General features: G+C 40.5%; 4 protein-coding genes across 4 annotated transcripts in view; all 4 read right to left on the reverse strand.

The window, feature by feature from the left end:
• The window catches only part of arhgdia (Rho GDP dissociation inhibitor (GDI) alpha), a 10,749-nt gene extending 7,778 nt beyond the window's left edge, over positions 1-2,971 (reverse strand). Inside the window, exon 1 of the mRNA XM_005750086.1 lies at positions 2,875-2,971. The gene's annotated coding sequence lies outside the window, so the exon portion shown is untranslated. The remainder of the gene's footprint in view (positions 1-2,874) is intronic.
• A 1,065-nt stretch (positions 2,972-4,036) lies between these two features.
• alyref (Aly/REF export factor) lies at positions 4,037-7,312 on the reverse strand. The gene is made up of 6 exons (XM_005750088.1): positions 6,913-7,312; positions 5,353-5,511; positions 5,112-5,259; positions 4,952-5,015; positions 4,674-4,869; positions 4,037-4,580 (listed from the first exon to the last, which is right to left on the reverse strand). The coding sequence occupies exons 1-6, from the start codon at positions 7,150-7,152 to the stop codon at positions 4,566-4,568; spliced, it is 822 nt and encodes a 273-aa protein (XP_005750145.1). The 5' UTR covers positions 7,153-7,312; the 3' UTR covers positions 4,037-4,565.
• A 3,104-nt stretch (positions 7,313-10,416) lies between these two features.
• On the reverse strand, positions 10,417-14,109 carry mcrip1 (MAPK regulated corepressor interacting protein 1). Its single transcript, XM_005750089.1, has 5 exons — positions 14,008-14,109; positions 13,263-13,358; positions 13,009-13,127; positions 11,242-11,346; positions 10,417-11,144 (listed from the first exon to the last, which is right to left on the reverse strand). Exons 2-5 carry the CDS (start codon positions 13,268-13,270, stop codon positions 11,080-11,082), a joined length of 297 nt encoding a protein of 98 aa, XP_005750146.1. The 5' UTR covers positions 13,271-13,358; positions 14,008-14,109; the 3' UTR covers positions 10,417-11,079.
• Positions 14,110-14,627: 518 nt separating this feature from the next.
• ppp1r27a (protein phosphatase 1, regulatory subunit 27a) lies at positions 14,628-17,266 on the reverse strand. Its single transcript, XM_005750090.1, has 3 exons — positions 16,478-17,266; positions 16,125-16,275; positions 14,628-15,485 (listed from the first exon to the last, which is right to left on the reverse strand). Exons 1-3 carry the CDS (start codon positions 16,911-16,913, stop codon positions 15,365-15,367), a joined length of 708 nt encoding a protein of 235 aa, XP_005750147.1. The 5' UTR covers positions 16,914-17,266; the 3' UTR covers positions 14,628-15,364.
• Positions 17,267-22,246: the final 4,980 nt, after the last annotated feature.

The following is a 22,246-nucleotide window of genomic DNA, read 5'->3' on the forward strand; positions in this document are numbered from 1 at the left end:
GGGGGGGAACAACAAACAGCATATCACAGGCTGGAGTAAAGGCAAAACAGAGCTGCAAACTGGAAAACCCTGAATGCACGCAGGTTCAGCAACAACTCATATTTGTTAAGAATACTTTTTATTAGCCAGGTTTTCCAGTGATTAGGCACATACAGCAGCCAGGTGCAGGACAAAGTAAACCAATATGGGAAGCCTGCTTTACTGATAAATCAAAAAGTGGAAGTATTATCGCTGATAACTTACAGTCTGAATTTGTTTCATGGAATAAAGCACACGTTTACCTCAGAGACAAGAACAGGACATGAACAGCGCTTTACTAGACCTTTATGAGGTGACATTTAGCTCCTGGCCTTAACTCTATTCTAGAAAGTGATGCTTTGATCCTCTCAGCTCTCTGTGTTCTTGCTCTTTCATGCAGCTCTCAGTGCACATAAGCCCTTTGGAGTCGTTCAATTTTACCTACACAATCTCTCTACAGTTGCACTTTGCTTTAGCGGTGACTTCTCTGATTTGGGTGCGCCACAAAAATCCTAATCATCAAATCAGCAGATTGGGATTTGATTCGAAATGAACTACCCTGCAATGACTGTAATGGAAAGGGGTGCTGCTGTAAGACCACATCCTGTATCCACGGTCTCTGTAGTTCAACAATTTTTTTTTTTCATGCATACAGATCGAGAATATTTCACATGTATCAGATAATGTAACTATTATATCGTTCCGCTGTTATCTTGCTGTCATTTTAAGCTTTTTTTTTTATTTATCTCAGTAGAAAATTGTGCACTTAGCACAATGACTGCAAAGAGCAGCGCTTTGGTGGCATGAATTAAGACCTGCACCACACACCACATGAAAATACCTTTCTGCTGTGCATCTGAGTAATGCAGAGCCCCCATGTTTGATGAAACTGATTAAGCCCGCAGCACATGTCTTCAAATAAGGAAGCCTTGCACCTCAGGCAGCAACTGAACCATTTTGTCTGTCAAGAAATTACTGTAAGCTTCCTTTTTCAGGCGGGCTTGATGATTCATATCCTTTAACGCGCTAACCACAGCACTGCACAACTCATCTTCTTCAAGCTAACCTGGGGGCCTAACTTAATCCAAGCTAAGCATTTTTTTAATGATAGAAATGCTAGAAGGCCTGCTCCTGAAGCCTCTAAAAAAAGAAGAAAAAAAACATGATAGGTTCAATCAAGTTGTAGGAGCAGTGCTAACATGCCAAATCTTTGAGGAAGTGTTGCAGAGCTGATGCAATCCAGAGGAACCCAACCCTAACAAATATAGACAAGTGGGTAGGATAAAAACAGAAATGCAATGAGATAAGGAGTGGAGGAGTATGCAGGGACACTGGTTAATCGGTTTAACATCTACTAATGAATAAAAGACTAAAATGTCACAGAAAGGGTTTAAATCCATGGTCAATGAGCAGCAGAAAGAACAGGAGTGGCTGTGAGAGAACAGAAAAGCAAAACATGTCTTCATCCCCAAGAAGGCCCAGGATAAATAGGAAGCTTTAAAAATAGCCGGTGAGAAATCCCTTCGAACAGCAGCAGGAAGCTAAGCGTGAATGGGAGAGCCAAGGCGCCAGCCACGCTGAAAGGTCAGGGCTTTGCGCTGCTACGCTGGCTAAGAAAGTCCACTAGAAAAGTGTGGCACATGGAGAAAAACAATGATTTGGTTAAAATCTCTTTTGTTATGTAAACTGAGAAGGGCAAATGCATCATCAACTTTACTTTGTCAGTTCATAGAAATATGCTCCAGCCATTTTTGCAGTTCAGGCCTGTGGTTTTGACCCTTGCACTCTTCACTGTGAGTTGCTGGAACATGTTTGAAGATTATAGCAGTGTCAGGAAAGCACACCAAAAATGTTAAGTACCGACCCTAAATGGGTCTTTCTCCTTTCTTTTCTAAACCTCTGTAGGCCTCTCCTCACACCAGAGGAAATAAACTGCTGCAAGACACATCCGCCCGCCACTGGAAGCTCGCAACATTTTAAATATGAGGTGAAGCAAGTGAACAATTCACGGCAGAAGTTGATTAAACAGAAGGTTCTCGACCTTCTATAAGAAAAGAAGGGGCCAAAAAAATCCTCTACTTATCATGCACACACATATACAGGAAGGAAAGGGAGGCTTCACGGTTTGTGTGATCACTCTGAGAAATCACTTGCCAGCCATTCAGCCAAAAGCACACAGCTTAACTATCACACCCAAAGTGCTCAAGAAGTTACTCGATCTTGGCAGATTTGATCGACGTGCTCTGATTAATTGTTTGCAAGTAAAAAAACAAAAAAAGCCAAAATGGTGGCTGCTTCAAGTGTAAGCTAATTCAAATTAAAAGACAGATGAGTTCCAGGAAGTGGCTGAAAAATGTTCCTCATATAAAGGACATGATCATGAAGAATGTGTTAAAGCAGACTAAACTACTAATTTGAACAAATCCCCTACTTTACTGGTCAGTGCAATCACTTTATGTGTGTGCTTTTAACAGCAACGGGTGACATTTCGTTACTTAATAGCCCCAACCCTCTCAGCTCAGATCGGGTTCAACACCCGGAAATTCACAACTAACCGACGGCTTCGAACAACCTTACAGTGACTTCGCTGTAATTTTAAGAAAACAACATTAGTGCAACTACGGGAGTATAACATGCTATTAAAAAGTAGTTCCTTAACTACAGTAAGCGATTATTTGGTAAACATTTTTTCTAGAATTCAGGTTCAAGCGGTAAGTTAGCCGTTTTTTTCCCTTTTTTCTTAGCAAGTAATCGATAGAAATTTGCCGGAGCAGCTTAAGGACGTATATTAACGCACATTTAACAGAATAAAATACATTATAAGAAGACTTAAGTGGGTGTTTTATCTACTCTTACCGTTTTACTTGTGGTTGGCTGGAAACGTCTCCTGTGAATGGGAGTGCAGTGAAGCGGCAGAGGAAAATCTGAGCCCGGTGCCGCTGACGGGCACAATGTCCGGTATGCCACCTTCAAAATAAAGGGCGACAAAAAACCCACATTTTTAAAAACGTAGCCCCAGCTGCACGCAGTATAGATACAATACATTTTAAAAATAGAAAATATCCACAACAAAGTATTTTTTAAGCTCGACTATGAATTTTCTTTGTATGTGGTTCAAATAACTTAATGTTAAGTACAATTTAGAATAGTATTTTAACTGAGTGGGGACTTCTACTTTTAGCGCTTTTAGTATCTTTATACTTGTGTGACAGTGCATTTTAATTAATCGTGTATGAATTGCTATTGTTTATTTTTTATATGAGTTCAAATAAACTGCAAAACTACATTTCAGTCCATCAGTAACTCAAACTATATATGTAACGTTCTTATTTGTATTATGGGTAGACTATTTATGTTTTCTGAATGCATAACCTATACTTCACACTGAAGTGTGAAGCTAGCATCGAATTGTCACTTTTACCTATAAATCGTACTACGCTGATATATGAGAACAATAATAATAATAATGATAATAGAACAGGATAAAAAGTTTATATAAAAGTCGCGCAGATACGATCAGATGATTTCCACGTATTACCTTGAAAGCCAACCGGAAACTGTTCTTCTGAACGTTTCACACTTTTTGCCCCACAACGCTTCCGGGAAATATGCGCTTCGACACGCGTGGGCATGCAGATGTAGTTACCTTTTGTGGCTGTTTTTACACTACGTTCACTTCACGCCCTCTTTGGTTTTTAGTCACTTGATCACATCTGTAGCACAGCACATAAGCCTCTTTACAGACTTGAGATTTAATACACGCCTGTGTGCTTGCAAAAGGCGTGGTGACGAGCACATACTGAAAACTTAAAAAAGGTATATAGCAGAGCAGGGTGCCATCTAGTGGCTGTACTTCAACAGTATCATTTTTTTGCAGCAAATAGAGCACGTTGGGCCTACAACTAATGCGTGCATTACAATTAATCCAGTCCTCCATCTGCTAGTTAGCAAAGGTTTTCGAAACCCAAGTTCTAGGCCACTCCTTTTATTTTTCCATTTAAATGGCAAATCTGTATTTTACAGTTGTTGCAAGTTTCCAAAACAATGCAAATGTTTATTCCAAAATACAGAAACGTCAGCAAATACAGGTCTTTAATCCTGATACGCTACAGGTGAAATAATACATTTTATAGTGAACTATAGTGCACAAGTAGACATATGACCAGAAAAAACAAAAAAAACAAAACAAAGAAAAACAAAACCCAAACAAAGGGACATTTAATGTGGTTAATATGCACTGCAGGTTTTTATTACAATTGTTTAACTACAGGGTAGAAGAACAAACTGGGGAAACCCAGTTCCATAACCTACAGTTGAAACCATTTTTTTCCACCAGAAGAGAGAGAAGAAGAGAAAAAAAAAAAAAAAAAAAAAAATCAAACAAAACTGGTAAAAAACACTTTGGAGCATTTAAAACAAGAGGTGGGGCAATATTTTCAATCACATTAGAAGACAACCAAGTGTAAAATAATCTGCACATTTGTAACAGCCACCCTTCTGTGCAGACAGGAAGGGACGACGACCCTCAGGAGCTTGTTTTTACGTTCTTAGCTGGTGTCCATCTGAGAAAACAAACCAAGAGTTAATTAGACATGTGAGAAAATGGACAATCCGTTACTCAGAAGAAATCATTTAAAAGTTTCAGGTAGACATACCCTGGCATTGTAGGCATCTAACTGGGCATCGAGCTCCTCTGCTGACAGCTGCTGCTTGCTACTACCGCCACGGCCGCCTCGTCCTCGTCCTCTAGGGCCACCTGCACCACGCCCTCCACGGCCTCTCTGCATGCCTCCAAAGCCGCCACCACCACGACTTCTGTTCATCATGCCTCCTCCGCCGCCTCTGTTCAGACTGAAGATAAAGGAGCCTTTACACATCGAGTCATCAAATGCATTTGCTGCCCCCTCCCAAACAAAAAGAAATATTAACGTACCCCTGCATTGGCCGTCTCTGTGTGTCGATCTGTGATGTGACGAGCTGAATGTTCATAGGCCGCCCTAAAAACACAAACACCATGAACCTCAAAATCTTTACAGAAGCAGCGAACTTTAAGAAACTGTTTATACTGGCAGGTCAAAGAACGTAAGACTTACCATCCAGTGGGATGCCGTTGTATTGCTTCATGGCCTTGAGCGCATCTGCCCTCCTTTCAAAGTGGACATCTGCAGTTCCCAGGCTTCTTCCTGATCGGTCGTAATGAACTGCGGCCTTTTTCAGAGTTCCAAACTCAGCAAAAAGTTCCTAAAAAACACACGCCCAAAACAATTGGTCCCTCTTGATCCAGACTGTTAAACACACCAACCCAGGCCAAGAATCACAAACAACTTAGAATACCTGAATATCTGCATCTGAGACCCCAAAGTCGAGATTGGACACGAGGAGCTTCCCTCCAGTTTCCACGCCAGCTCCTCCTCCACCTCCAGCAGCACCATTGAAGCCGCTGAAGCCGTTGTCGAACATGTCGTGCTGCCACTTATCTGGAAGCTGTTTAGGCTGCAACAGACGAAAGAGAACGCACCTGCTGACTTCAGGATCCCCTTGCCTCTGCTATTCACAGAGTCCACACGGCTGGGTGTTGGGGCAAGCAGGGGCTCCACTTCCAACATGGCCAGGGTGCTCAGGTCCCCCAAGAGGATCCCCACTATTCCCTGCCCACCCCATCACTACAAGCAAGTGAATCACTTCGGACATATAAGGACATACACAAGACAACTTAATATATATAGAATAATTAAAAGGCAAGGGGATGTCTTGTATACAACCTGTACATGCTTTGGATACATTTTCTTTTTTTTTTTAAAGTACATGTCTTTTCAATGACCAAGTTCAAATGGAGCCAACTGATTTTATTATAGCCCACTCCCACCCATAATCTATGTTTAAACCCAAACAACCTCCCATGCTAGCTACAAAAATTGCCCACTGTTTTCTTGCCAGCTGCACTTCCACCAGAGGCCCTCCAGACATGATCCTCAGGGACACAGGGGGTCGCCGTCTGAAGCAGCGTTGCCTCCAGCGTTGCACCATGTTTTCCAGGCCCGCCCAAGAGTTCTTTACCAAGCCACGAAAAGGGCTTTCATGAAGGGGGAAATGTCCATAGGATGAGTGGGGAAGGGGATGTAAACAAACTGAAAGGGGGCCCAGCTATCCCCCCATCAATGAGCGTGGATTATCTGAGCGTCCATTTTGAGACACGCCATTTTGACTGGGGCTTTGTTTAGATATTCATTCACAATTAAGGAGTGATGATTTGCCTTAACATGAAAACTATCAGAGAGGAGGTTTAAAGTCCACTGATCCATCCAAACAGCAACAGCCACACCGGTTGAATAGCCACCAAAATGGGCCTTGCTGAGAAGAGCGTCAGCCACTCCCGAACAAAAGGCCGTCTGGTCGCTGCGCTGGGACTTGACCAAAAAAAAAAAAAAAAAGGAAGGATTTTGCTCCCACGATAGTAGCGTGCGGGTAGACTTTGTCGTTGATGAGATTTCCTTTCACCATCAATTTGACACAAGAGGTGGAAAAGCACCGATATGAACCTTGGACGACTAGCTCTAAATTAAGGTGCTTGATTCAAAATGGCGCCGCTTCGGCCTTTACGATCCAACTTTAGCTAGTTAGCCAACACGGCTAACACAACTGCTCTCTCCAAAAAGGGCTCCTCTTGAAAAAGGATGTAACACATACGGATTGTGGGAGAGGGGACACAATATGCATACAACTTCCATTAATGCTTAGCCGCCAATTATAGAGCTCTCCTCCGAAGGGAAAACTCGGCGGCTAGCAATCATTTTATTCGCTTGACTAGCAAGCTGGCTAGGGGATTAGCTACAGAACGACGTTAACCAGGCATTTTCAGCTTTGTCGAAGGCTTTTCCTTTAACTTTCTCATACCCTGCTGTAAGGCGTTGGTCTGCCTCTAGCGCGTTTCGGGATCTGTCGATTCCTCATCGGGCCGGATCCGCCGCCTCGGCCTCCAAATCCTCCACCGCTGATTCCGAGACGCCCGGGGCCTCCTCCTCCACGGCCGCCTGCGCCTCCGCGGCCTCGACCTCTGCCGCCCCGGACTCCACCTCTCTGCTGCCTGTTCTGCTTGATAATGTCGTCTAGAGACATATCCATTTTATCGGTCATTATGCTGCCCCAATAATGCTAAACTGTTAATGAAATAGTTAAAAAAAAGTAAAGCCCTAGACTTCAATGGTCCCTCTGCCTGCTCTTTCCTCTCTCTCCCCGACGACAAAACACAATGAGCAGACCTTTGCTCAATAAAGAAAAACAGTTTCGTCGCGTAGCATACGTAGATATACGTCAACGCGTAGTAACAGCTTTCTGTCCAATCAGACTTTAGTACAAAGTTACCAACAGGGAATTGCTATTGTTTTGCTCCCCAGATGAGTATCGGTAAACAATTAACAGTATCGTCCGAAACACTAAATCTACAATTATTCAAATAATCTAAATATTAAATAAATTTACCGTTTTCACTGTAAATTTCATTATTTTGAGTTGTAGTTGAAAGTCTTCAGTACACAAACTACTACAGCTATGTGTGTATAAAATAACAAATAAAAACAAACGAAAAATAAAGAAAATGTACCACTGTTAGTCAGTTTGAATAAATATGTACATATTTGTGGCCATAACCGATCGTCATGGTAATTTTTTGGCTTTTAATGATTTCTGTGAACTGACGTTTTCCAGTGTGGAATGATTGTAAAGCACTGGCTAAACTATAGATATACATCCCACAATTGTCCAAACTGCACCTAAACCAGACACTGCCTGCTGACAGTTACATTGCACAAAGTGTTTGGAATAACGAAGAAGTAGGACCACCTCCAAATCACCTCACTTCACATAAAGTCAGTGGCTAAGTGGTTGAAACCTGGACACATTTGGTGTTTCAACAACTGGTTTTGGCATGGATAAACATAAAGCTGCTTCAATGGCCTTCCCAAAGCCCCACCTCAACCCTACTGAAAATCTGTGGACTACATCGTAAGTACCAGGAAATCAAGCAATTTAAGTGACCTTTGCAAATTCTGCCCATAAGACTGGTCAAATGTCCACCTAGAATTATGCCAAAAATGTTTATGGCTAACAAAAGTGTGTTATCAAGGTGCAACTTGCTAAATTGTGGGGTGAGCCTGCATGTATACTTCTGCATACATAAATTCAAACTTGTGCGCCCAAATGGTGTTTTTTTTTTTCTCAAGTCATTAATGATGTACGGTGTACAATCATTCCACTGTGGAAAAAGAACAGTTCAAAGAAATAATTCATCAAAGTCCAACTGTGTGGATAACAATTTTTAATACAGCGCTTTGAATAAAAGCATAATTTTCCAAGATTGCTTTTTTAGAGCTTAGTAAACAGCTTTTTTACCCTCTGGATCAATTTCAGATTTTTTCCGCATTTAGAAATAGAAAATGCATTGAGTCATATGGTATCCAATTTTTAGGCACTGATGGTGTGATAACAGCTGCAGCTACACAGAGCTGTGCAGGTTGAGATTACCACACTCACAACTAGGTTTGGATATTTTAACAATGCCTGCATTCATCCAGTCAAATTCAATCAATTATTAAAGACATTTTTACCCTTGGCTTAGTTATCCCTTGCTGGCACAATCTGTCAGTTCAGACACAGTTATCTATCACCTATATATCCATCGATATTTTTAACCACACATCCAGTTCAAGGTCAGGCAGAGCTGAAAGTGGGCAAGAGGTGGGGTACACCATGCACAGGGTAACACAGAAACACAAATAACCATTTACACCCTTTTGACTACAGCCAGTTTAGAATCACCATTTGATCCAACCTGTATGTTTGGAGATTTAAAGCACTTAGCTAAGTTAAATTAATCAACAAGATCGAATTATCTACTGCACTAAATTAAACAAACAGCTGCAAATAATTAAGCTGCAAAATGGATCAGTATATAATGAGATGTTAAAAAAGCTCCTGTAGGTGTTATATAAATGATAATGGACTGGTTCTTATATAGTGCTTTTCTACCCTAGTTGAGCACTCAAAGCACTTTGTACAACATCCCTCATTCACCCATTCATTTCTATGCTTTATCTAACTCCTAAGGGCTTTCTATCAAACACTGACACACATTTACACTTCAATGGATGTATCAGAAAACAACTCTGGGTTCAGACTGGAGCACCCAGGAATCAAGCCAACAATCTTCTGATCACCTCCTGAGCTACAGCCACCCCAGTACTATTCTATATACACTATATTGCTCGTCTGTCTTAACACACATGTGAACTTGAGTGACATCCCAATTTTAATTCAGAGGGTTTAATATGATGTCTGCCCACCCGTTGCAGCTAGAACAGCTCCAACTCTTCTGGGAAGACTTTCCACAAGGTTTAGGAGTGTTTATGGGAATTTTGGACCATTCTTCCCAAAGCACATTTGTCAGGTTGGATGAGAAGTCCTGTCTTGCAGTCTAATCTAATTCATGCCAAAGATGTTCTGTTGGGTTGAGGTCAGGACTCTGTGCAGGATAGTCAAGCTCTCACTCATCCATGCCTTTATGGATTTTTCTTTGTGGTCAAGTTGAAACGGGAAGGGGCCATCTCCGAATTGTTGCCCAAAATGTCTTGGTATGCTGAAGCAACAGTTCTTTCACTGGAACTAAGGGGCCGAGCCCAGCTACTGAAAATCAGCTCCACACCTTAATCCCCCGTCTACCAAACTTCACATCTGGTACAATGCAGCAGATAAGTACTGTTGTCCTGGCAACTCCCAAACCCAGACTTGCCAATTGGATTACCAGATAGTAAAGCGTGGCTCATCACTCCAGAGAACACGTCTCGACTGCTCTAGAGTCCAGTGGTGGCGAGCTTTGCACCACTGAATCTGACGCTTTGCATTGCACTTGGTGATGTAAGGATTCAGCGATCTGGAAGGTTGAGTGAATACTTTTGTCATTAAAGTGTATAAGACTGCCTTAAAAAGGAGGTTTTGAGAAATATCAGACCTCTAAAATGGTCATATATGTATGATTTCATAGTAAGATCACCCAACAAGGTCAAGCCTGGTTGTCTTTACCTTTGGAGTATCATCTGCTCCACCCTACACGTTGACTGTGCGTAAAGTGCCTTGCAAAGGGATACATCTAAATTGCTGACTTTTTAAATATTGGATCTGAAAAATAATAAAATACTATAATAATTAAAAAGAAAAACAATTAAAATAATACCAATACTGGTGAAAACAAAGGCTATCTGAACATTTTTGAGCAACAACTCTGGAAACTAGCTGAAAATAAACTGGATCAAAAACTAAATTACAACTCATGACCAATACATAACTAGAATTCTAATGTGATAAAAATACAGTGATGTATTTATGTAGAGTAAGTACAACTACAAGTACTGTAAAAGTCTTTTTATTCAACATTTTGTTTCAAGGCTTTGGGAAAGAAGAGGGGAATGGGGGGGATTTATCAATACTTGGGGAGGCCCTCTACTTAATAAAGTCCGACCAAGGGCAAGAAAATGTATAATAAAAATGTTGGCTTTGTTTACACTCTGTTTTGGCTTTCAAAACTCGCCCATAAAGTGTGTGTGTGAATGTTCAATTACTTCTACACTTGCTTAATTAATGATAAACAAAATAAAACTACAAATAAGAAGTCAGCCCTTTCATATTTTCCTCCCATGTCATATTAGTAGTAGTTGTAGCGTCGCGTTTAAGACTGAGGTCTTTTGCGTCCTGTGGAGACAAAGAAAAGCTGAGGTACAAAGTCGGCAAATTTTGGATGAATCTTTGCATCGGTCTCGTCCACATATCGAATGCGACTGGAAAAAAAAACAGGAACTGAGAGAAATCCAACTTTTTCTTTTTAGTCAGTCTTGAGGGCGAAGGAAGAGAAGCGTTTCTATGGTCCAAAGTTTAGAAATTAGATTTGCATTCTGTGTTAGACTGACCAACAACGATAACTTTCTGGCTGACAAGAGGGCTGACGGAGGAAAAGTTCTCAAGGATAATGTATGGGAGAAAAAAAAAAAAGCAATGGGATCATTAAGAGAAAGACTAGGACTTCTTGGAGTCTTGTGTGTTGCGTTTTTTGAGGTCACTCAGGTCCACTGGCGTGAAAGCTGCAATAACGAAAAGGAAACGAGTAGTTAACCGGCACGTCCTTTACCGATTTCATCTTTTAGTGTGACGGAAAAATAAATATTTGCTGGAACTTACAATGTAAGTTAGGATTTGGGTTCTTCTCGACATACTCCTGTGGTCCACGGTCATTCCGGTCACTATTTTGCGTTGATCTTATGTCTCTGAGCACGCACTGCCAGGCTGCGAAATAAGCAAAGACGAATACGTTTTACTTAACGATGCATCTGAGCTGTGTGCTGGCGTTTTCTAACTTGCAAAGCATTATTTCCAGACCTTTTAAAGTGCTTCAGTGTCGGAGCGTGGAAAATGAATTTTTGCCATCTTAAACCATCATCACTAAAGTCCTTTTAACAATGTTTTGGAAGTAATCACTGAATTTCAACTGTGGTCTGTGTTCACTAACAAAGGATGAGGAGCTACATTCCTGTTGTCTTACCATTTTATTTTACTCCTGTACAGTTGGCGTGGAGCACCTATAATTTCATTGTACATGTACAATGATAATAAAGGGCTATTCTATTCTATTCTATTCTATTCAAGCCTTTTCTCAGACTTGAAGGGCATTAGAGACCCACAGAGTTTTCCTTGTTTGCTGTGACATAAAATATGCTGGCAGGTGCCTGCAGATGAATAGTAAACAAATCCTCCAAACACTGATTTTGTATTATTGCATAAATTGTGGCAATCTTGCGTTGTCATCTGGTGCAAACACAAATACCAAGGGCTCAACCATTCAGCCCCTGCACCATGATTGGCATGACTATGACTGGACAGCTGGGTAAAAAGCACACTGCAAGAATTTCTTTAGTGTGTGCACAACCTTAAGAGTGTCCGTTTAATGGTACAATACAGCTTATAAGTGTCATGTAGGCGTTTATTGTTATGTCCAAGGGCATGCATGCTAATCTTGGTCACAGATCTGTCAGAGATCTGGTGCACAGCAAACAGGTCACAATAGACGAAGAATTCCTTTCAAGCAGAATAAAAATTTCCACTGTTTGTGTTTCTCCTCTATGCTTTTTGATCTGTTTTCTTTGTGTGTTTTGTGTGTGTCTCTCTTTTTGGAGAAGTCTTCAGTGGTTCCTTATCCCGATCAGCATGCACAGTGTGTGTTTTGAGGACTACACTCAAGTGTGTCTTTGTAGCATATGCATTGGCTTAACTCTCATAGTCCTTCTCTTTGTGTAGCCACAGAAATAGTGGACAGGCTGCCAGCTGGATCCCGTTTTGTTTATTGCATGTGGATAGGCAGATCAAGACTTAAAAATGGCTGTCATTCCACATTACTGTGCTGATCTATAGGTGGCAGTGGCACACAAAGATACTGATGTTCTGCAAGACAGACGATGGGTTTGTAGGCCTCAAAGAGACCTGGCAACTTCTGATGAATAATACTAAACCATGGAATTTAAATGACCAGCTTTGACAACAATGAATACAGACTAACCAGTTACAAATACTGCTCGTAATAAGTGTCCTTTGCATTGTAGAGACAAACATTTAACAAAAAATGATCAAAATGCTGTTTCATTTTTAATATAATCAGCTTTCATGATTTAGAGGCTGTTTAATTTAATGTCTTGTGTAACCAACTTGCTATTTGTTACCCTATTAAGTATATGATAAATAATCTACTGTTATAGTTGCACAGTTTATTGTAAACTGAAAAGTAACCATTTTAACTCAACCTGAATGTGTCTTAGGTTCTGAAAGAATCTTCCTTTTCAGAATTAAATTCATTTGACAGGCAATTCAGTTTTAGTTTTCAAGGAGCTGCATTTAAAATCCTGAATGTTTTCATGAAGAGAGTTTGGCACATCATTGTTAGACAGGCATACTTACTGTCGTGTATAAAGCGCACATTTTCTTCATGTGCCGGGGTGAAGAGCTCCCCACTGTTAGTAGGGGATCTGGGGCTTGAAGTTCTCTTGTAACTGTTCACCATCCTGGGAGCTGATGAGCTTCAAAAAACATGGAAACGTTCAAATTAGCACCACAGCACACATTCAATTCATCTTTTACTCTAAACTAAAGCTACCGCAAAAGCACTAATTAAATGTGATCACGGGTGTTTAAGTGCTTGTCTTTGGTCAAACCTGGTCATTCTGTTTGGAGTCTGTACTTGCTCCTCGCTCCTCTGTGGTGAGTGGAATATAAGTATAAACAAACGTCCAGAAGTCCTCAGCTCAGTCCTGCCAGTAAATAACAGCGACTGGGTAATTAATTCCCACATGACCTCAGAAATACTTTTTTCAGCATTGGTTACTTTTAAGCTAACTGTGTAGATGGTAGTAATTCTGGTTAGTGGTGTTAGCTAGCTTAACGCTCTTAAAACATAGTCAGTCATCCGATGAGTTCCGGTGACATTAGAGATATAACGAGTAAATCATTGTTGCTGAGATTAACTAGTTGTAGTAAAGCTAATGTCAGGCAGGAGTTTGAAAATGAGAAATATTGACGTTAGCTAAACAAGGAGCCATTGTTTACGTTTTGAGTCCAGTAGCTTCAGCAGTGTTAGCATCGGCTTACAAACCGAAACCCAGCGTTTTAGCCTTCCACTGCCATTAAAAACCATTGTATCTAAACCAGTTTGTATTTTAGAGATACGCGTGCCCCAGCAGTTATGTCTGTGGGGGCAAATAACAACATATTTTTCGACACGAGAATTTAGCATGTAGTTAGCTGACTGCTGAGTTTCATTGTCTTGTCGTAACGTTAGCTTGTAACAGCTACAATTTCATTCATTTCACTAGCGCAGGATAGGTATTAGAAAAAACAAACATCAGCGCAATAGTGTATTTCCAGATGCACACTGAACGAGAGATAGGATATTCAACAAACCCGTGTATAAACACTCCTCCGGACGTGGCTGTATGGCGTTAGAGCTGGCTAAAACGTTGCCAATGCCAACCAAACATTTCCGGGAAAACAAACGGAAGTGATCCGTCCAAACCAGGTGACTCAGGCAAATAAAAAAACAGGAAAAGCAAGCAAACAACAAACAAACAAACAAAAACGATGTTGGTTTGTTGCAGGTAATTATTACTATTAATATTATTATAGGCTATTTTATTTATTTATTTTTAGCACTCATTATCCACAGCACAGAGCAGAGAGAGCGGAGAAATAAAACACAAGTGCTGGTCCAGGCCCCTGCAGCCTTTCAACAGATGGATTGCCCGGTCAACCAAGTGGTTGCTCTTCATTTAAGAAACCAAGTGTTCCTCTGAGTCACTGTAAAAGTGTAAACAAACAAACAAACAAACAAACAAACAAATCCTCAAGCGTATTTTAACCCTTGCGTCACAAGGTTGTGAGTTAGTTAAATACCAGATAGTAGCTTTCTAGAAAATACCAGTGATTGAAGTACTTTACTAGTGATGGCACGAATAACTCTATGAACTTTGTAGTTCTTGAAATGTAGTTTCATTTTCCTTAGAGAGACCACAACAGAAAGTCAGTCAAATTAATAAAAGGCTTCTTTATTTATGAAAATATACAAAAATAATAACTGAGCAAAAACATAATAAGACTTACACTGCTGGCATTTATATTCTTATACCTAAATAAATGAAAGTAATGCATTAGGGGAAACACTGCAGGGTTACAAAGCTTGTACAAGCTTGCGATTTGGTGATTTTTTTTCTTTTTGATTGATGATTGACTGATACTAAAGTATCAGTATCCATTTTTATGATCCTCTTACTGCCCAGCAGTAAAGAAACTCTTTCTATGAGACACAATTTTCAGAGTTCATCCAGCAATGTAAAAACTGCCTAACACTAACACATCAGATAAATAACCCAAACTGAAATAATCCTGAAAGTCAAACATTTCTCCAGACAGTTAGACTATACGTGACAAGAAAACATGTTTTGCTTCCACGTTCCATGTTACGCCATAGTGCTGAAACTGGTAGTATGACAAATATACACATAAAAATAAAGTCAAATATAATGAAATTAAATAAAAATAACCACCAGGGAAAACAAAGCTTACTGGAGTATCGCTTTGAGGCAATAATTTACAATAATACACCTGCAGGTGTTTGTACTACAGTTTTGAAACTAGCAAACACAATCTTGCTTTACGGGATCGGTCGTGAAGTGAGCTGTGGTGGAAATGTTCTGCTCCGGCTCCTCATCTTCTTCTTTCTGTAATCTTTGTTTGCTTTCCTTTGGACCCGCCCGGTATCCAATCAGACGCAGCCAGTCTCAAACAGTTTGGCGAGGTCTTTGCACTCTGGGTCGATGAGGTCTGCGGGTTTCTCTCCACTTTCATTCTCTGCCTCTGTGCTGGCGCCCATTGATAGCAGATATCTGAGTAGAAAATGAAGTACATATTGATATTTATACATATTACAAAAGTGCATGAATACATGCCATCATTAATCATTAGTGCATCTAATTTTTAAAATAGATTTTAGATTTGTAACATTTGAATATAGAGTCAAGTTTCAAAGTTGTAGTGGTGAATCTCTGTTAATTCCCTTCCCAGAAATGTTCTCCACTTCAGCTAATCTGATGCTTCTTTCATGCTGAATGCTGTGCACTGTGATGATGATGGTATGATGGTGATGTCACTTTTTCATGTGGGTGCTGCTTGTTTATGCCAGCATCAGCTGTCACATGCAAACTACATGGGTCATGTAAAAATAGGTTTTGTCTGCAGAGTTTATTTTTGCGGCACATTTGTATATACTACAGGTGCAATGGTTAACACATTTTCTTGGCAAGCGAAAGGTTGCTGGTTCGATTCCAGCTGGAGAGACAAGTCCCCTTTGTGCTTGCATCAGAAAGGGGATCTAAAGCTCTGTCGAATCAAACATGCTGAGCTATGGGCTGTGGCGTCCCCTAGTGGCAAGAGAGTAACCGCTTCTTTTTTTCCCCTTCTAATAACCCTCCAGCTTCTCTATATTTACATCAGTGTACACTTTTGGTTAAAAAGTCACACGTTACCTGGCAATTTCTGGGTAGCCGTCACTGCAGGCCATGTGGAGCGGCGTCCAGCCGTCCTCGTCTCTCTGATGGACATCGGCGCCATATTTGACCAGCAGCTTCACCACCTCCAGGTTCCCCGTTAGCACAGCTTCATGCAGTGCTGCCATACCTGCACAGTGCAGTAATAATCAGTTCCCTTACAGCCAATGCGGTTAGCACAATGTTTAACATCAAAGCTCTCAGTCATTAGTGAAGCTAGTACTGCTTTTACCAACAACAATAATATATATATACATATACTTTAAGAAACTTTGGATGTGAGTACCTGCAGATAAAAAACAGAAAATCAAAGCTGTGGAGATATTGCTCACCTGAGTGGAAAACTGTATCCACACGAACTTTCCTTGCTCTCATGAACCGACCAATCTGCTCCAGATCTCCCCGTCTAACAATATCCTGGAAGATGATGTCATTGGGGAAGTGCACTGTCCTCTTGGCAGGTGTGACAGGAATTACAGGTGCAGGCTTTTCCTGTGCTTGTGTGCCACGTGTTGAGCTGTACCGTGACCCTTTGCTGTATGAAGGGACGTATGCTGATGCAGGCTTGTAAGTGGACGTGTGGTGTGACGGGGTGTAATATGTGGTGCTGTACTGTGTCGGTTTGTACTTTGATGCGGACGTGTATGAAGATGTGTACGGTGGCGGTGTGTAATATGAGGGGGTGTACTGGGTGGTAGTGTGGTAAGTTGGTGTGTACTGTGAGCTGCGTGCGTACGTAGACGCCGGCACACGGTAGCTGTACTTCATGCCTGCAATGGTTGCAGCTTGTCTCCCTCTAGTCTTTTAGATCAGGAGGAGGGAAGTGAGAAATCCAAGGGAATGCAACAATCCAGTAAAAAGACCAGTATCCTTTGCTCTATGTCCTATTTGTCCCCAAATGTCCTTTATCCTTTTACTTTATAGCCAGAGTAGCTCCTGCGAGCACTTGTCAAATCCTTTACTTCGTTCTGCTCTGTCCACATCCACTTCTTTTCGCTTGTGTGGTCATCCTTTTTCTCACCAGATGCTCATTTCTCTTGCCCAAATTACAATTTAGCCGTTGCACAGTATTATTTGCTGTTGCACAAGGCTGCGCTCTTTTGGGAGCAAGCAGGAGAGGATCCTTTTATATCCTCTGTAGTGCTATTTCAAGGTCCAATATCCAGTGACTTCAGCTTACAAATGAGTGGCCCTTGCGCGCCTCCTCCCACCGTGTGGTCACATGGCCACTGACACTGCACTCACCAAGGGATCATAAAAAATGTTGACAACCAAAATGTTCTCCTCACCCGAGACTTAAATGTTCCCTCGTAAACATCGAAACTATGGTAAACATGATTGGTAAATATTGCCCCGAGGAAGAAGACTGGACCTCAGTGGCACGTGTGATTTCCCAATCATGCAGTCGATCTGTCTGCTTAAATTATATCTTATGGTGCAGTGTAATTGTAGGTATACTAGAGTCATTAAAAATAGTGTTTTTACTTTGTGTGCCCTTGTTCTTTCTCATATTACCCGTTGACCTAAAGGACACCTCGTGCTTGCCCTTTGCACCCAGACTAGATAAACCATCTTCTGAAGAGGTCGCATGTGGGCATGTAGCCATGACCAGCTGAGGAGGCAAATGATATGTAACCTCTTCCCGCAAATGCCACTAAAAAGTCACAAGATTAAAAGAAATGCAGCTATTTACAACAAAACATCTGCTAAAAAGTGTCAACCAGAAAAGCTCCCTCAACTGGAAGCACGTAAAAACCCACGAATTCAGACTGTAAGCAGGATGTTTAAATGTGGACCAGCAGGCTCACACCGTGGAGTCAAATGCATACTGTATGTGTAAAATGGTGGTGGAATGCTGTGGTAGTGGGCCCAGCTGTCCAGATTTCTAAGTGGGGCAGAGCTGGTTATAACTGGTTCACAAAACCTTTGGAAGTGAGACTTGGGCATTTCACAGATGCTGCCAGTGTAACAGAGGAACGAGCTGATGGATGCCATCCTCAGGATTTTGATTTTCCAAGGTCGGCCATTCAAGTTGCACACGCTTGAATGTTTGGGCTTCATATTTTTGCCATTTTTACACTGTGTATAATTCAGTTTTTCATTTTTCACACACCATCAGAAATGCTTTAAAGTGGCTAAATATAGAAAACATGTTATTAGAACATCACACAATATTTAGGAACAGTCTTTAAAAAATCTTTCCATTGAGGTTGTACACAACTGGAGGAGGTAATAATCAGTTGTGTAATAATCATGTTATTCATCACTTCTTTCTTCTTCCTACTGATATCTAAAGTGTGCGTGTGTGTGTGCGCACAAAAACAAAGAAACTTCAAACACCCGTTAGTATCTGAATGTGCCAGCTGCCAGGTTTCACCGTCTCTTATGGCACTAGGGGGGCGGGGGGTTCAAGGGTGTCCCTGAACAATAATGATGCCCCTTCCAGCTTCTCCTGCTCTTGCTATGCGGCAGTGTTCTCACCAGAAAAAACAGGCACCAAATGTCAGAGTGAGGTTTCACACTTTATGACTTCTTGCTATACATAGAGTCAGGCCGCCTTTCCATCGCCTACCTGCTCTTTAGAGTTCATGTTATGATCTGTCAAATTACCAACAAGTCAGAGCTGAAAACATTCAGGAGAATGGAAAGTGGTAAACACTTTCCACAAGACTGATGGGAAACAGACTATTCTTATCTTCTTGTCTTTTTAGTTCGGTGGCAAAATTTATATGAGGTTGCCCCCTCCCTAGTAGAACCTCTTAGTCCCTATAAATAATATGCAGTAAAATTAAATAAGTGACGTTCCCTTGGTTCAGGGAGGTTGTGCAGGAATTGTGACCTAAAATGATCTACTACCGGTAAAAGAAATCAGACCTCTGCCAAGGCAGAAAGCTCATTCACTGGGAACAGTAATTAATTTTAAATATATATTTTTTGTTTTCTTTGTTCTTTTTGGGCATAATTTAAGAAGTCTGTAGTATATCAACATCTGATTGGACAAACATTGTGTAGGAGTAGGTAATGGAAAATAGGACACTGGACATAAATAAGTTGAGTTATTATATAATATTACACCAAAGCAGCTCATTGTCTGCTTTGCATTCTTCCTGAAAATGCTACCTTTAAAGATGTAACACATTTTGGATTTAAAAGAAAGGCAGATGTGAGGTCAGAGGTCAAACATGACATGATACTTGGATGCAAACTATGATGTTATATTTAGAATCTCCATATACCAGTATTATTGCCTAAAAGCTGCCAATAGAAAGGCAGCAGAATTTTAAACATAGTTTTAAAGAAGACATATTCTATTCTATTCTATTCTATTCTATTATGAATACGACTTTTTATAAAAAGACAATCTATGAAAGTTTGTCTCTATCTGACCTTGAAGTCAGAAGTCAAATGTAACTTTCTATTCATTATGTTGACAATACAAACCACACTTGTAAAAATCATAGGTTCTAAGTTCTACTGCTTTTTCACAATTTTTGACCGATAAATCATTAAGTTGACCTTGAGGACCTCTGTTGATGTAAAACAAATTTCTAATACATTGCTGCCGTGACCCCGCTGTAACAGCCTTACAAAGTTGAATTAGAATTCTTTAAAAATTCTTCGAGCCATTGTGTATACAGAAAACCCATGACCTCCTTGGTGGAGGTAATGGTATTTGCATTGTTTTTCAACTCCCTCTGTGGTGTTGTAAATGTGGTCGGAAGCCCCTGATCTCATCGATCCCAACACGTGGCTTTGTTTTTTTGTGATGTAATAGTCGCTTCCTATTATTAAAATAAAATTGAAAAGGGAAAGCACATTGTATGACTTTACCTTCCAGTCTCAATGAATTAACTTTCATTTGTCATTGAATTTGTTGAATTACAAGCAGCAGCCTTCTGACATTTAAACAATGAAAAGACAATGTTCCAGATTTTACTTAATAAAAATTTGGCATTAAATAAAAAAAGAAAATGACCTAAATCACACTGCGCACACAACCACATCGAAAAGCTGAAGTTTCTAAAGTCGAAACCATGTTATTGTTTTTCTTCAAGAGTTGGCCAATACATGCCGCAAAGACCGCCAGCTACGCGCGCCTCCACACTCCTCCGCCTCACGTGATGCAGGTAAGTGGCAGGTTGGATGTGATGTCTAAAAATAAGAGCTGTGAAGCGTCCTGACTGTGTATAGCATGTTATGAATGCGGGCTGCCACCCTCATAAACAGTGCAGTTTAGAAAGGTCAGTGTAACACAAGTAAGTCACATTAAGTTTTATTTTGATAATTCTGACTGAATAATCATAGCTCAAGCCAAATTTAGTTGTCTGCTCCTCTTATTTGGCTGTAAAATCCTTTTCTCATAAATCAGCCTGCTGTGCAAGACATATGCAGTGCCATGGGTGACAACAGGGTCAGTTGGTATGTTACAGACCTGGATCGCTGGATGGTAAGCGCTGCAGGGATTAGTGTCTGTCTGGATCTCCACAGGCCCAATGAGAAATACTCACTCGGTCTGAAAAGTATCCGGTTACGGCACGCGCGGTGGGCTGAAAAAAAGGAGCTGTAATCTAAATCAGGATGCAGTAATCCTTTGTCATTTAGTGAAAAGAGTGCTGTGGAGGTGGATCTTGGGAAAGTCAAAGTGAGAAGCTCCAGCAAAATACACCAAATCCTGCTTGCTTGAACTGCTTGAGTTAGTGATATCTAGTGTCAACATAAGAAAAACAAACACATTATGGTTTCTAGATGTTTAGTATGACACAAATACAGAAAAGCACATCACAAATCCACAATAATAAAAGCCTACAAACAAACTGAAGCTTTAAGACATCCAACATTGATTTTTAGCCTCGTCCTTTGTTCACAGAGATTTCTCCAGATTCTCGGAGTCTTTTGATGATATTATGAACTTCAATTTAATCCAAAAGATTATTTAAGTTATTTCATTCACAGTTTAATTTAACTATATAGCACCAAAAAGTAGCAACTCTACTGCAGATGATGAAGCATTAAAAGTCCTTGAAATTTTACATTGAGAAACATTATTTTTTTAATTGTTCCATAATTTATGAACAGTTTTTGCAATTGGTGAACTTGTGCCCATCGTCTGAGATAATCAGCCTCTATAAGATACTTTCTTTCATACCCAGTAATATCATTTAAACATTTGACATGTTTTATGTCTTCTGTTGTGGGTTCATGATATTTGTATATCACTGCATTCTGGTTTCCTTTTTGTTTTCCATTTTGCAAGCATCCCAGCTGTTCTGAATTTAGGTTGTTTGCACAGCAGCTTATTGTTAATATCTTTGCTTTTGCTCAGAGAGGTCCACAAACTATAAGTTTGCACATTGGAAATACTGAGAACTGACCTTTAAAAATGAAAAACTGCAGACTACACTCTCTGCAACTTTGTCTGCTTCCCAAAAATGAAAATCACTGCTGTGATGTACTGGAGGCAATCCAGTGGCTATTGGAGTAACACAAGTGCAAGGGGGCATGAAAGGACTTCCTGGGATTGATTTAATTATAGCAGCAATGCTGACAATGGTCCAGAGGTGGATGAGAAGATGCTATTAGGTGGAAAGATGGGCCAAATCTATATTGGAGTAAAGTTTTAGATGTTTAGAGGCCAATTCCTGGGACTTTTTGATCATGCCTTGTGTATGTTCTCTGGGAGTGCATCACATGCCCGTTTACCCTCTTCTTTTCAGTCAAAAGCAAAGTCAGTCAGTGCCTCTGGGGTGACATACCCATAACTTCTATTCATTGTGATATTTTTGTCTGAAGCTTATTAGGTTGAAATGAAAAAAATAAAGACAAAAATAAAATCAAGCAAACAAAAAGTTCTTTCAAAGCATCTTAAAGTAAACCAACACAGAGGGACTAAATACCAATGTTTCTAAGTAAAGGTTTATTTTATTGAGCAGCACACATTAACATGAATGCTGACGAGATCAAAAAGAATTCATAAACATATTCACACAGAGTCTCGTGAGCAGATTACATGAGCCAAGCAAAACTAAATTGAGCCATTTGCTGTTGAAAATGAGACCAACTGCCATCTGGCCCCGCATACATGGCGCGACCATTCCTCTGGA

This window comes from Pundamilia nyererei, unplaced genomic scaffold (assembly GCF_000239375.1).
Source record: "Pundamilia nyererei isolate P.nyererei 1_Seehausen unplaced genomic scaffold, PunNye1.0 scaffold00261, whole genome shotgun sequence".
Taxonomy (NCBI): Eukaryota; Metazoa; Chordata; class Actinopteri; order Cichliformes; family Cichlidae; genus Pundamilia; species Pundamilia nyererei.

Bases quoted from the DNA above. Each gene is read 5' to 3' on its own strand.
- alyref (XM_005750088.1), bottom strand. From the start codon at position 7,152: ATGACCGATAAAATGGATATGTCTCTAGACGACATTATCAAGCAGAAC. The intron at 5,260-5,352 runs GTATTCTAAGTT...TGTGTTTTTTAG, and splicing joins TCTCAGATGCAGATATTCAG to GAACTTTTTGCTGAGTTTGG. The intron at 5,016-5,111 runs GTAAGTCTTACG...TTGTGTTTTTAG, and splicing joins CAACGGCATCCCACTGGATG to GGCGGCCTATGAACATTCAG.
- mcrip1 (XM_005750089.1), bottom strand. The intron at 11,347-13,008 runs GTAAGTATGCCT...CTTATTTCGCAG, and splicing joins TGTGCGCTTTATACACGACA to CCTGGCAGTGCGTGCTCAGA. The intron at 11,145-11,241 runs GTAAGTTCCAGC...TCGTTATTGCAG, and splicing joins CCCAAATCCTAACTTACATT to CTTTCACGCCAGTGGACCTG.
- ppp1r27a (XM_005750090.1), bottom strand. From the start codon at position 16,913: ATGAAGTACAGCTACCGTGTGCCGGCGTCTACGTACGCACGCAGCTCA. The intron at 16,276-16,477 runs GTGAGCAATATC...TGCACTGTGCAG, and splicing joins GGATACAGTTTTCCACTCAG to GTATGGCAGCACTGCATGAA. The intron at 15,486-16,124 runs GTAACGTGTGAC...TTTTCTACTCAG, and splicing joins GGCTACCCAGAAATTGCCAG to ATATCTGCTATCAATGGGCG.